This window comes from Sorex araneus, chromosome X (assembly GCF_027595985.1).
Source record: "Sorex araneus isolate mSorAra2 chromosome X, mSorAra2.pri, whole genome shotgun sequence".
NCBI classification, from domain to species: domain Eukaryota; kingdom Metazoa; phylum Chordata; class Mammalia; order Eulipotyphla; family Soricidae; genus Sorex; species Sorex araneus.
In genome coordinates this window covers 261,264,823-261,279,403 of record NC_073313.1, presented here as the reverse complement: position 1 = coordinate 261,279,403, position 14,581 = coordinate 261,264,823, and the positions used below count along the sequence as shown (strand labels likewise).

The window sequence follows — 14,581 nt, the reverse complement described above, 5'->3', positions numbered from 1 at the left end:
ATTCCTTCACCAGTGTCCGTCCACCTTCCCCCACTGATGTCCCCAACAGTCTAAGAGGTGCTTTAAAACAAAAGCAAAAAACCATTTTTGCTGTGACTCAGTACTAATGCTGACAGGTTTCATTTACAAAGCCTGACCAAGCACCACCTCCCCACCAGACACTGCCTCCTTCCTGCCCTCCCCCAGCAATCCCAAGTGGGTTTCCTACTGAATACCAGATCTCCTGTTCTTTGCTTCCACTGCCTCCTGGCATCTGTCATTCCACCGCTGTTTCTTTATACCCCACATAGGCGCGAGATCATTCTGTGTGCGAGATCATTCTCTCTCCCTCTAACTTGACTCAGTATGATACTTTCCAGGTCCCTCCACGTAGCAGCAAATTTCATGACCTTTCATGGCCGAGTAATATTCATGGCTGAGTAATATTCCACTGTGTATCTGTACCATAGTTGCTTTTTTTTTCAATCCAGTCATCTATTCTTGGACACTTGGGTTATTTCCAGATTTGAACTATTATGGATGGTCCTGAAGGAACATAAGGGTGCCAATGTCCCTTCTCCATTTTGTTTTTGGGTCCTTGGATATATTCGAAGAAGTAACGTTGCTGGATCAAATGGAAGCTCAGTTTCTAGATTTCTGAGGACATGATATGTCATTTAACTTACGAAAGTATTCACAACACTTAGGTCTTTCAGGATCAAACACCTCACTGTCCAATACCATTTCACAAATGAACTAGTGTCCAAATGCTTTCTGAGTTAACATGAAAGGATCATTTTTAAAATAGATAAAATCACAAAATAAGCAATGAATTTAATGAACGAGTGGCAGAACTGTAAGTGCTGGTTCTGAAGCAAGTCCAAAGGCCTGGGAGAGCCGCTAGTAGTTTTCTAACTCAAAGTTTTATGACTTCAAGTAAAATTTGTCAGGATGAGGTTACTTACGCTACTAATATCAAGTAAAAACAGAGCACAAGGAAAAAGTTACTAAAAATGGTCTAATAGTCTCATCTGTCCAAACACACCATATAAAATGGACTGAGTTGCCATTTTTAAAATGCAAAACATGTATGAAGTGGCTGAATTTAATAAAACAGGCTAAATACAAATTTTTTAGTCACAGCTTTTAAAAAATAAATTTTTCACTGAAGTCCTGGCAGCTGTACCTACGCCTCACTGCTGTCGCCACTCCAAAGGCCCAACCCCACGGGGCCTTATGTTTCCGACTGGACCACACCTCCAAATTCCACAGTACTGGAATGCCAGTAAAGCAGATTACTAAGTAACATAGAAGCCAACTCAACTCAACAAACAAAACCAGTAACATAGTCGTAGTGACCAACAGCTTAGGAAATCCTCAAAGATTTGTGGTGAGACTTAACAATTCTCACAGATTTTCTTTTACTAAGTATTTTTGATAACCCTTTTAGCTAGTTGCTTGTAACAAGCAATATAAAAAGAAACAACGGTGTGCCTGCTACGGGGGCAGAAATGAGGGGTAGCTGGGAAAATGGGCACACAAGGGTGCAGAGAAGGTCACGCGAGTGGGGGGATTGGGGATGGAACATCAAAAGCCCCCAACAACTGTACTACAAACAACTTTGTACACCATGCTCTTTGAATAGTTTAAGAAAGTAAAATTTAATTGTCTAGTTCAAACTTTAATAAAAGTTCAAATTGCCACAAAACAGAAGTCACTTGTGATATTTCACATGCCTTAGTTTAGAACATACTACACTCACTGTCACATTACTTCACGTAGAATCTTTAAATAAGTTCCTAGAACTAATTCTATACTGATTTCATCAAATTATGAATGGAACCCAAAAGAGATGGTCAAGTTTTATTAAGTAATTTTTAAGATGTCATCTGTTAAAGAACTCTACTTACAATTGAGACAACGTTTCAACAAAAAATATTTGTTCCCTGTAGTAAATTTCTTGTCATGAGCTTCATCTTTCTGCCTTGCTTCTTCCATCCTCAAAATCTGAGTCCAGGGGACAGTACAACAAGGGCCTTGTGTGCAGCTGATCTGGGTTCAATCCCCGGCACCCCATGCTGTCCCCTGAGCAACACCAGGACAAATTCCTGAGCGCAGTGCCAGGAATAATTCCTGAGCACATACCCGTTAAAGTAAATACTCTTCAAAAATGAACAGAGAGTAACTAGCTATTGGGGGAGAAAGCCATGAAACCTCTAACTTAAAAAGTAAACACATTCCTTTGATGAAAACTGATTTACTGGAGGGAATAATTTTTGTTAAGAAAAATACTTTCCATTTATTACTAATTGAAAGTTAAAATTCTTTATTAATTACAAACATAAAAGCTCAACTATCCTTCATTTTAAACTTTTCTTCAGCAAGAAAAGTTACATTACAATTTCAGGCCTGGAGAGAATGTATGGTGAGAATGTATGCCTTGCAAGCAATGACCCAGAATCAATCCCCATACCATGTAAGATACCCGTCCCAACTGCTAGGAGCAATCCCTAAACACTGCCACATATGGCTCCCAAACAAACAAAAATTTAATAGCTATCTGAAAGCCACACCCACAAGAATTATATAATCTTTGAGTAGTAAGAACAGCAAATGATTTCCAAATAAACACCGATAACCAAAAACCAGACCTTCTATACCCTTTTTAAAAGTAAACATGTTCCAATTTCAGTATTACTAAAATAATTTTGAGTAAAAATACCAGTAAAAAGTTAAGGAAACAGCATTACAATGCTATTGTCCCGCTGTTCATCAATTTGCTCGAGCAGGCACTAGTAACGTCTCTATTGTGAGACTTGTTACTATATTAGGCATATCAAATATGCCATGGGTAGCTTGCCAGGCTCTGCTGTGCGGGCGGGATACTCTAGCCGGGCTCTCTGAGAGGGACGGAGAAATCGAACCTGGATCGGCTACGTGCAAGGCAAACACCCTACCCACTATGCTATTGCTCCAGTCCTTAAGGAAATAATGTTGCAGTTTTAACAGTCATTTCATTTTTCACCCTAAACAAACCAAAAACCCTTGTAAGTTCAGAAAAAACAATGTTTACCCTGCAAATAACGATTGCTATTCTAGGAGCATGTAAATGTAAAATGTTGGTATGTTATGTAGTCCTCAGACCGTACTTCGAGGCTCCCCTAATCCCAAATTCAGGATTCTCTTGAGGGCCAGAGCGAGAGTCCAGCAGGCAGGGCACTTGCCACGCGTGTAGTCAGGCCGGGTCCAATCCCCAGCATCACTCTGGTCCTTCAAGCTCCGCCAGGACGGGTTGCTGAGAGCAGAGCCAGGAGTAAGCCCTGAGCACTGCAGGGTGTTGTGCCCCCCAGTAAAACCCACTCTCTCTCGATAGTACGAAAATTGTTATCACTGTTGCACTCATGATTTCAGAAGCACACAGTGGAATTTTCCAGTGCCCAGATGCTATATGATATAAAAAGAATCACAATGCAAAATAAGGAAACTCCCACTCCTTCTATTAAGATATTAGAAACCTGCAGATGTAAAACATTCCTCTCTCATTACTTACATTTCTTGGAAAATGGCTATTTTCATCAAAAGGTACTATTTATATTAAAATGCAATGACTTTACTGTTTTATTTAATAAATACACATTTACACATCTCGATATTATTTTATAAAACAGTAAATGTGGAAAATAAGAAGTTATACTAAAAAAAGCTTTTTTGGTGATCTTTAATGGTTTTTAAGAATTAGATTCGTAAATCAAATATTTTGGAACCATCAATACTGAGACAGGAAAACTACCCATTCCTCTCTACTTTATCGATTTTTCAAAACTACACCTAGGTAAGAGGGTGTGCAGTGGAAGACTGGGTTGGCTCACAGCTCAGGAGTGATACACTTCAAATTTGCAGAAGGAACTGAAGAATATAGTGATTACCTAATCTTCACTTGCATACAAATGAGAACAATGTATTTTAAAACTATTACCAACAAAATCTGTCACCTCCCAAAATGTATTTTCCTCAACAAAAACAGATCTATCCAAACATTAAGCCAAGGAACTTGAAGCTGTCAGCCTTCTCACCTTTGAAGATTTCTCCTTTTCAGCACTCAATACCATATAAAAGCCAGAAGCAAATATGATCATGAAAAGACGGAAGGTGATTTAAAACCCACATTAAAGTTATAACACTTCTTTAACTAATTTTCTCTATTATATCAACACTTATAATCAGAATCCCCACTTAAAACTTTGCAGATTAACCCAGAAAAGAATAGTCTTAAAAAATTATTTTAATAACAACTGTTTAATTTACTTATTTTTTTTAGATGGAAATAATGGGGGATTATTTGGGTAAGGGCCTACAGTTAGCTTTGTACAACTGAATTGATAGGGACCCAGTACAATCTAAAACATGGAAATTCAAAGACAATTCTTAAGTATTCCCTCTGTGAAAAAGTGTCTGGAGGGAGGTCAAAAAATGTCAAGACAAATTCAAGTATATACTTAAAGACACCAGGACGCCCTCTGCATTCTGTACTGCTCAGAAAAGCAGCAGAGAACTATTAAAATGGTTCGGCTAGACATGCAATGGAGAGCAATGTTCTAACAGGTCTAAACACTATGAAATCTTAATACAGTATGATAAGAACTCACATAGTTACTGTTGGAAAAGGTATTCAACATGAATAAAATGTTTGAGGAAACTGATGTTTGACCTCTTTCAATACCAAAGCTTTACAAGAATTTTAAATACAAGTTTTCAAATATGTACTATATTTGCATATGTTATTTTCACCTTTTCTGATGAGTCATAGGATTAGGTAAGTATCAGAAGATAGTGTAATATCCTCTAGATCAGGCTCGCTGGCCTGCACCAAATGGCCTTTGACAGTGTATATTCCCCATAGTTTCTGTATTCCTTCCAAGCAATTACTCCTGAACTGCTAACAGGATGTTATAAGCTGGAAAATCAAAGTCTCACATAAAACAAATATGTGAGTCTTCACATACAGACTTTGTCAACTTTTGTGGATTCATCAAAGGCATTGAAAAAAAAAAAACCAAAAACTTATTACAGTTTTCTCAGTTGTGTTCCATGCTGGTGAGACTGCCATATTGTCTCTGGATGAAAGAGGAATTCTTAAACATAAATACTTTAACAAGTTCATTTGAATATTTAACAGAAAGATAAAACTAAACATGAGTAGTATTGCCTTTTAAACAAAGTATCCTCTAACTTTAAGGTCACATAAGTTTTCAGTTTCTTCTCCCCTCTCCCCAAAACGAATAGGAACAAACGTCCTATTACAGTTTCTCAAAAAGAGGGAAAAATATCCCAACAAAACCGAGGTGCAATCACGTCACAGTTAATTCATGTCTGCTTCCAATACATTCAAAGATAATATATTTTTTTAAAAAATCAATAGTTAAAATAGGCCTTTTGCAGTCTGAGAATTTAAGATACTTAAAAAAATTGTAAATACACATACATGCAGCAAATTCTTCATATATACAAATTTTCACAAAATTAAGAAGTTGCAAAGAAATTAGAAGGATTACGGTGAATCTGACAAGCTACATTTAAATGCTTTACCACTGATATATTCCTGAATATAGCAGTCATAGTAGTTTCAGTAATTTTTCTACATGGCCTTTATAAAATTTTTCTTTTAGACATAAAAGTCACTGTAAGTCTTCTGAAGTTCTAATTTAAGAATTCAAGATGTTCTCAGTTTACTACTCAGATTTAAGGCCACTTTGGTAAAGGCATTGCAGCAAGAACACAAAAACAATAGCATATTTTCTAATATTTATTTTTTTTCACCTGCAAACTGTAGCAAAACATGATCAGCTTTATTATGCAGACAGGTATCCCTCTACATTTTTAAAGAATTTAGGCATGTATAAATAGAAGAGCTCTTTAGAAAGGAAAAATTCAAGGATGAATAAAACCTTCCGATTTTGACTTTGTAACTTTCCAGTAGCAATGGTTAAAATGATTTTAGGTCATTCATTCCAAGATATATGACAGCACCGTAAAAGTGGCTGATCTATTTCCCCAGTAACATTTCTCACATAACAATGTGTTAAAGTTACAAATACTGATATGCACAAATAGCTAATTTCTAAGAAAAATATGTACAGTACTGCAGCATGATGAATGTGGTATCTGCAATAACTTAATATTAGCCAATTTTTAATATACATGATACCGCTACCTTTTTTTCTGCCAATTCACAGGTTAAACGTTGTTACTGGAGCCCTCTGTTTTGCACATCATTACCTGGTGTTTAATACACAATGCAGGCTTTTTAAAGACTTCTCTTGTATTTAAAGCTAAGATCAGTGAAACAAGACAACAGTGCAAGAGGCGGAGAGATGTAATGTGACCACAAAAAAGTTCGTTCCAGTAAAGTGTCTATATAAGGCTATAAGAAAGGATTGGTTGATGAGCTTCCCGTTGGAAATTGTCCTGTCGGTGCACCAGTCTAAAGGAAAAACATAAAGCAAAATTAAAAACTAGAAGTGGTATGTGTGAAAAGTATGAAATATCAAAAGTGATTGGATTAAATATAATTTAAGCAACATTGGGTTTAGGAATTATCTTAAAATTATTATTCATTACTTTTATTAATAACCTACTATAATAAAACTACTGTAAGGCTCCGAATTACATCTTTTTATATTCATCATCTGATATTAATTCTTCTCTCCAGAAAGGAACTGGGCCCTAAAACAAAATCCATTTATGATTTAAACCAAGTGTCTGACTCCCAGAACTCCTTGATCACTTTTCACTGAATCTACTGCCTCTTGTAAAGCATTCTTTTGACTAGAAGACAAATGTGAACAATAAAGATATTTTTACTACAAATGCTTTGACTTATAGCTGATTCACACTTTCTTAAAGTCAAAATAGTATGCTGCATCATGATACCACTGTACGATGTCCTCTCTTCAGAATGCCAAGTAGCATCTAGGAATGAGACTCTGCTTTTTAAATTTAAAAGCAACCATAACTAAGTTGAGAACTGCATCTGACGTACCATGAAAGGATTACTGGATACTCCAGCAGCTGCAACTTGACCAAAAGGGGTCACCACTGGCTTGGTTTGTCCAAATGCTGCGAAACCTGCACCTTGTTAAGACAAACCACAAGTTATGAGTCTTACCTTGGAGAGAAAAATTTAATCATTACAAAGTCTCATAAATTTCAGAGAAATCCCAACAGAGCAACAAGGAAATACTGTGAGAGCTCATGATCTTCCAAATACCAAATTTCCTGTAGCAGTTCTTAAAAAGCATCACACCCACTGGAGATAGTGCAGGAGGTAGGATGCTTGCCTTCCACGTGTGCTTGATCCTCGTTTGATCCCTGGCACTGAGCCAGTAACTGGCCCTGAGCATTGCCTAGCATGGGCCCAACACCCCCCACGCCCCAAAAAAATATCCCAAACAAACAAAAAGCTTCTTATAGGCCTTCTCTAATACTGGTCAATTACAAGGTCTCAATGGGGACACTCATCAACTCATAGGATTTAACAAGTATACAGAAATATGTAACAGCTTAGGGCCACGGAGAAAAAATGAAAGTTTCTATAAAAATATCTTAGTAATCCTTAGGAAGTATTTTATCATGATGGCTCTGCCATGAGTTTTCTTTTTATCTAGTCACTGACTTTAAAAAAAAAGAAAATATGTCACTGTGATTATCACATATTCTAATCTATGGACTTCAAACTTTATCAATGAGCAAGTGTGTAAATCAACAAAAAAACAACTGTTCTCTAGTGAATAATCTGAAAACAAGACTAACCACAATATAATTTATTTCAGACAGGAAACAATCTGACACAGTAATAGCCCACAGCAAGCTTTTTGATGCAAAAACCCTCTCTACAACCCATATAAAGTTCATTTCTGTATCTGACTGCTTTGGAGCTCTCCCTGGAGGTGTTCAGGATCCGACTCTGAGACTCAGACCGCCTGGCTGCACCCTGCAGCCCTTTGAGTTCTTTCCTCGGCTCTTGATCAAGTTCCTATTCTGCTGTTTTCTATTTTGAGGCTCAGGGCTTACTCCTGACTCTCCCGGCAGGTTTGAGGAACCATTTGGGGTGACAGCATGGACCCGGGTGGGCCACATGCAATGCAAACACCCCCTTGCACTGTCCTATCTCTCCGCTGCAGTGCTGCCATAGCCTGCGGACAGTGCTGTGTGCCAGCAGACCACAAAACGTGATGTGATAACTGAAAATGCAACTGGTCTCGAGCTGCTCCTTACCATTGGGCTGTTGCGAGAAAGCTGTCTGCGGAGGGAACGCGGCTTGGGCGGGGAAGGCAGGCTGCTGGAAGCTGCCGCTGAAGCTGGTGGGAAGACTGTAGGGGGCAGGCGTGCCGAAGCCCGCGGGCATGCTCATGGAGGCGGTGCCAAACGTGGCGGCTGCCGGGAGAAGAGCAGTCTGGGTCACAGAGCCCAAGGCCAGTCTTTCATACAGCACACGCAAGAATATTTAACAGATATTCTTTACCTGGATTACACTAAAATGCACATTTAAGACATTTTAAGGGGGCTGGAGAGATAGCACAGCGGGTAGGGCGTTTGCCTTGCACGCGGCCGACCCGGGTTCAAATCCCAGCATCCCATATGGTCCCCTGAGCACAGCCAGGGGTAATTCCTGAGTGCAGAGCCAGGAGTAACCCCTGTGCATCGCCAGGTGTGACCCAAAAACCAAAAAAAAAAAAAAAAACGACATTTTAAATCACAAAAGTAGCGAATAATTTTCAACATTACAGTTCAATATAGCCTGTGAAATTTTGCTCTCCCGAAACCAAATTAAACAGCATGAAAATCATGAAACTATTAGTGGAAAGCCCAAGAAAATTCCGACTGAATTATACAAAGTTCAAGTCTAAACAAGGTCAGTTTAAAAAGTCAATCATCGGCATTTCACATGTACATTGGTACAATTTTTTGCTTCGCAATATTGTAAAAGCCAAATTTAGTTTTAACTACTACGTTATTTGGTATAACATATGCATTTCTGAAATGAAAATTTAAACCCTCTCCAAATACATTCACTACAATAAGGAGAAACAGGGTTAATGCCAGGCCACTTAAAATCCCGTAACTAGGGCCCCCTACCTCCAAAGCGGGGGAAGAGGTTCTAAGAAAAATTCCAGCATACTTAAAAGAACACGCTAGGTTCCAAAGAAAAAATGTATAGATTCCATTCCTTTTCGGGAAAGTAAGTAAAGGCTAATCTGGACATAGAAATAAGGATGATCAGAACTGCTGAATTACAGAGATTAAGGCAAAATGGCAAAATAAAATTTTTTTTAAAAACTGGGAAAAAACTAAAACGAACATTCTGGGCCGGAGCGATAGCACAGCGGGTAGGGCGTTTGCCTTGCACGCGGCCGACCCGGGTTCGATCCCCGGCATCCCATATGGTCCCCCGAGCACCGCCAGGAGTAATTCCTGAGTGCAAAGCCAGGAGTAACCCCTGAGCATCGCTGGGTGTGACCCAAAAAGCAAAAAAAAATAAAAATAAAAATAAAAAAATAAAATGAACATTCTTAGAATACAAGGGAAGTGAGTACCATGCTAGAGACTGTTCTCTCCCACGGCTTGATATCCAGCCGCTACTACTTGAAAAAATAGTGTATGGGCTACCTCAATATATGTTGTATGGGGCCACCATTTATTCCTCCACTTATGGACTATAAAGAATTTGTTCAAATCATAAAAACGCATGTAGCAGAATAGCACATTACTGATTCTTAATGAAGATTAAAAACAGAACCTGTCAACAATAAATTCTAGAAAGTCTCAGTGAAATAAGAGCAAATAGTATTGTTGGTAATAAAAGTATCATTACATAGTTTAATAATCTCAGTACGCTATAAAAATTCTCTGAATTTCCTGATTTAAGCAAATTTACCAACATGGCTGCTAATTAAAGGCACAAAAACTAATATATGAGAATGCTGAACATAATTATCTTTTATTAAAAAGCATATTAGTAGTTGTCCCAAGTGATTCACACAATCCTATTGTCTGTAACAATGCAAGTTTTCTCAATGAACCTAATTACAACATTAATATTTTTAATTGTTTTTTACAATTTATGAGAAAAAAGGGAAACAAGCTACTGGGAAGCAAGAGAATGAAAAAATAGTAAGCACACTGCCAGGAAACTGAAGGGTTTGTAACAGACAATAAAGCACTGACATAACTGACAAATTATTTTTTAAGAAAGCACTAGAGAAACAAAACTTGAATACAGGTAAGCAAAACCAAGCTCTATGAGAATATGACAAAATGGTTTGGCATATATCGAAAAGGTATTACTCAAAGTACTATGAAAAATAATCAGAAAAGCTACGTACAGTCTACTAATGTGACCATGGAGGTAAGCAATAATGCCTTTAAGCATTAAAACATAAATCACTGCGAAAGATATTCATGTAACTTTATACGCAGTGTAATCCCAATGCCACACATCCATGCCCACTCCATCATAAAACATGGAGGAAACTTAATTCCACATGCAGGGTCAAGAACACTAGCAGAAGCTTCCACAAGCAGGTAGACAAATTGCCACACAAATCCAGATATTAGTCGTGGCCACCTACCAAAATGAGCGTGAGGAAACACTTGAGAATGCATTGCTCCAGAAAGGAAAGCCATAAAGAGACCAATGTCAATTAACTTACAGATAACCATTGTCAACATTAATTTGTTTCATTAAGAAGCTCTAAAATTAGAATATACTGTTACAGTTAATAGCCTAAAAATATGTAATAAAACTGCATCTACAAAGAAGCTACTTCAACTATATGGAAGACACTAATTGTCTAAAGTGGGAGATTGGAAAAACAGATTATCACACAGATTTATAAGATCAACTTTAAAAAATAAACACTATTTCTTTTTAATGTGAAGACATGACTGTTGCCATAAGACTTTGCAGGCTTTCAGAGTGATACCCTAAAATGGCATCCAAAGATTCACTGTGCATGATCTGGAATCTTTACTATCTCCAGACTGTCAATTTTGAACAAACATCTCCATAATGCTTCATTACTTAACCTAAAACTCCTACGTGTATAGGTAACTCAAAAAAGCAATATGAAGAGAAAATCTGGTTAACTGGGTCACTGGTCCCTCTGCCCGCCCCCCCCCCCCCGTCTTCTGAGCACTACTTGGGAGTCCACATCCCCAATTTTAAAAAATTAAATATAAAGGTTGAAAAGAGGGGGATAAATACAACTTGTACAGTTCTTACCTGGCATGACTTTGAGAGAAATTACACATAAAGAAACGTAACTTATAAAAAACAAACCATTCAGACTGCTGGATTTAAATTCATTTCATGTCTGTTTTAACCATCTGGGATGGGACTGTTTCCAAAATTTTTGTCCCTGGATTTAAAATTGAAATACTTTAAATTTGGGGGGAAAGGATGGGAAATTAAAGTGTTTTGAGTCTTAGGTCCATTTATTTTCAAACAACAATAACTGACTTAACCTCTGTAAGCCTCAGTTTCCTCATCTGAATAAGGGCAGGAGGCAGTGGGTGAGAGGGACGGTGAACGAGGACTTGAAAAGAAGCCCTACTGTAAGTAATAGAATGTATTTTCCTTTGATATAAGTGTTTTGAATTCAACAAAAGACTGAGTAAGAATGGTTTTGGAATCAAGTTTGGTCACTGGAAGTCGTGGTTCATTTACACAGGGATTCCCTCAGGGGTCAGGACTACAGGACACTCTAACAGTGGCTGTTCTCTGATTCTATCTTCCTCTGCAACAATGATGCCTTCAGTAACTCCAGTCATGAGATAACAAACATTTTTTAGGATTTCTTTCATAAGAAAAATTAAAATATAAAATTCATGTTATCACACACTTCACCCAGTTAAGAGTGTAGTTCACGATCACTGTCTCCAGCTTTGCTCATTCCTATTACATTACAAAAATCTTTTCTCTAAGACATTTTTTAGGAAAATTGTTCTCTCTTTTTTATTCTAATCATCCTAGTAGGCGAGAAGTGTTATTTTATTGTGGTTTTAATTTCCATTACCCTTTAATTTCCTTTCCATTAATTTCCTTATTGAGAGTTACTATCTTTCCATATGCTATATATATCCTGTAAAGTAATATTTATCCAAATAAATAATGTTTTTCAGTTGCCTCTTCTATAAGCTGTAAAAGTTTTTTAAAACATCAGGACACAAACTCTTTGTTAGACTAATTATTTGCAACTATTTCCTCCAGACTAATATAACATTATTTGTACTAAATTTTAAAACCTTACTATGTGTCTATTAATGCTAGAAGTACTGAGTATAGGTTGTTGATTGTTAAAGACGCTCTAACAACCAAATATTAAGAGTAAATTGAGGGTGAGAATGTATACCTCAATCTTTCTACCAACAAAATGTACTAGAATCCATGCAACTTTATTGATATTTCTTTCTTTGTGATATACACACCAAAAGATACACACACACGCGTGCGCGCACACACACACACACACAATTTGTATTAATCCTCATTGTCAGAATATACTAGGTGAGGTAGGTCTACTCAGCATTTAAGATATAAACATGGAATGAACCGTGATTTGCTATGCTTCATTAATATATTTATAAACACTAATATTAGATGTGCAATTAAGTTAAATCAGAACTCTTAAAGTAAATACACTAATATCTTAGCAAATCAGTTTCTAACCTAGACATTTAAATGAGACCAGTGGGCTAGATGCTAAAATATGTGACTGTTTCAGATCCATATTTCTATTGATTTATATTTTTGGGAACCATCTTGAAAGCTATTTATTCTTTCATTAAAGTGAATGTTAGAAAATAAAATCTAGGGGGCTGGAGCGATAGCACAGCGGGTAGGGCATTTGCCTTGCACACAGCCGACCCGGATTCAATTCCCAGCATCCCATATGGTCCCCTGAGCACCGCCAGGAGTGGTTCTTGAGTGCTGAACCAGGAGTAACCCTTGTGCATCGCCAGGTGTGACCCAAAGCAAGAAAAAAAGAAAATCTACATTCAGTGGCAAAGGAGAGATATATAGAGAAAATAATGTTGTCCTAATAATACAATTATATTTATTCTATTAATTTGATGTAGGGATTCAGATTTTTTTTAAATGCTAAACATGAATAGAATCTAAATTTTAAAACTGAAAAATACTGCCTCAAGTCATATTAACTCTCATAAAGTTCCAGAGCCTTAGAGTAAGTGCAGGGAGGAAAAATGATTCAAATGGATTTTTTCTTATTTTTAGGTCACACCTGGTGGTGCTGGGGACAGCCCGGGGCTGCAGTGCACAGAGACAGGCTCCTGCCCTGAGCTCTCTCCCAAGGACAACTCAAAGTATTTGAAGGATAAAGGACCATCAGTAAAACCTATAAAACTTCACATAACTATTACACAATAACCTCTCTAAAAATCTCACAAAATGAAAATTTAACATATTAAAGTATTTAAGGATAACAAAAAGTATTTCCTAGAGAACTATGTGAATTTTCTTTTTTCTTTTTTTTTTTTTTTTTGCTTTTTGGGTCACACCCAGCGATGCTCAGGGGTTACTCCTAGCTTTGCACTGAGGAATTACTCCTGGCGGTGCTTGGGGGACCATATGGAATGCCGGGAATCGAACCCGGGTCGGCCGCGTGCAAGGCAAACGCCCTACCCGCTGTGCCATCACTCCAGCCCACTATGTGAATTTTGATAATGTAAAACATTAGAAATTCCTAAACATAGCATATTGTCAAAATGCTGTTTATATTTTAATTTCAATAGAAACATAGTAATTAACAGTCATTTTAATTCAGTCAATTCAAAAATAATCTAATAAAGATGATAGAAGTCAGTCTATAATGGGGGAAAAAAATTACGATTAAAATCTGTGGATGCTACAGATCTACTACTCAATAAATTTTGCTTAGGCTAACAATAAAGCTACTTTATATCACCTGAACCTACACAGTACATTTTATCTTATAACCTATACAGAACCTTAAGTTACAAGAAAGAACTAAATCAATAGCTTTCAACCTTTTTACATATATAGACTGGAGGTTGAAAACACTGCGCTAAAAATTAAAACAAAATCATAGGAACTTTAACTCCAATGACAGAATCGACTCAAACGTGTATTCATGAGAAACAGAAAAGCTCTATCAAGAATATGATAAATGTCAAGACCATGCCAGGTAGTTGGTATCACCCTTCAAATAACCCCGTCAATGAAAAATTTTGTCCATATTCTATTTTTAAAAAGACAACACAGACTAGAGAGATAGTACAGCGAACAGAGCATTTGTCTTGCACGCAGCAGACTCGGGGTTAATCCCTGGCAGTCCATGGGCCCCCCTCCCCCAACCCCCTGCCCCACACACCAGCACACTGGAAGTCAATCCTGAGTGCAGATCTAGGAGTAACCCCTTGAACATGGCCGGGGGAGGCCCCCAAACAAAAACCAAGGAGTAAAACAGACAATGAGCTCACAGAAGTTAGATCAATTCAACCTCAAAGAATAATTTATGTTTCCATCTTTCAATGGTTAAATCGTTTTATATAACAGCTGTGG

General features: G+C 37.4%; 1 protein-coding gene across 8 annotated transcripts in view; it reads right to left on the bottom strand.

Moving 5' to 3' along the window:
• Positions 1–5,764: 5,764 nt before the first annotated feature.
• AGFG1 (ArfGAP with FG repeats 1) overlaps positions 5,765–14,581 on the bottom strand; it is a 73,816-nt gene continuing 64,999 nt past the window's right edge. For 6 of the 8 annotated variants that reach the window (XM_055120831.1, XM_055120832.1, XM_055120834.1 and 3 more), the window contains 4 exons: positions 10,608–10,643; positions 8,254–8,412; positions 7,019–7,110; positions 5,765–6,460 (listed from right to left, as the gene is read on the bottom strand). In XM_055120831.1, the coding sequence (XP_054976806.1) occupies positions 6,401–6,460; positions 7,019–7,110; positions 8,254–8,412; positions 10,608–10,643 (347 nt within the window). In that variant the 3' untranslated portion in view covers positions 5,765–6,400. The remainder of the gene's footprint in view (positions 6,461–7,018; positions 7,111–8,253; positions 8,413–10,607; positions 10,644–14,581) is intronic. The other 2 variants (XM_055120833.1, XM_055120836.1) reach the window with 1 other exon arrangement.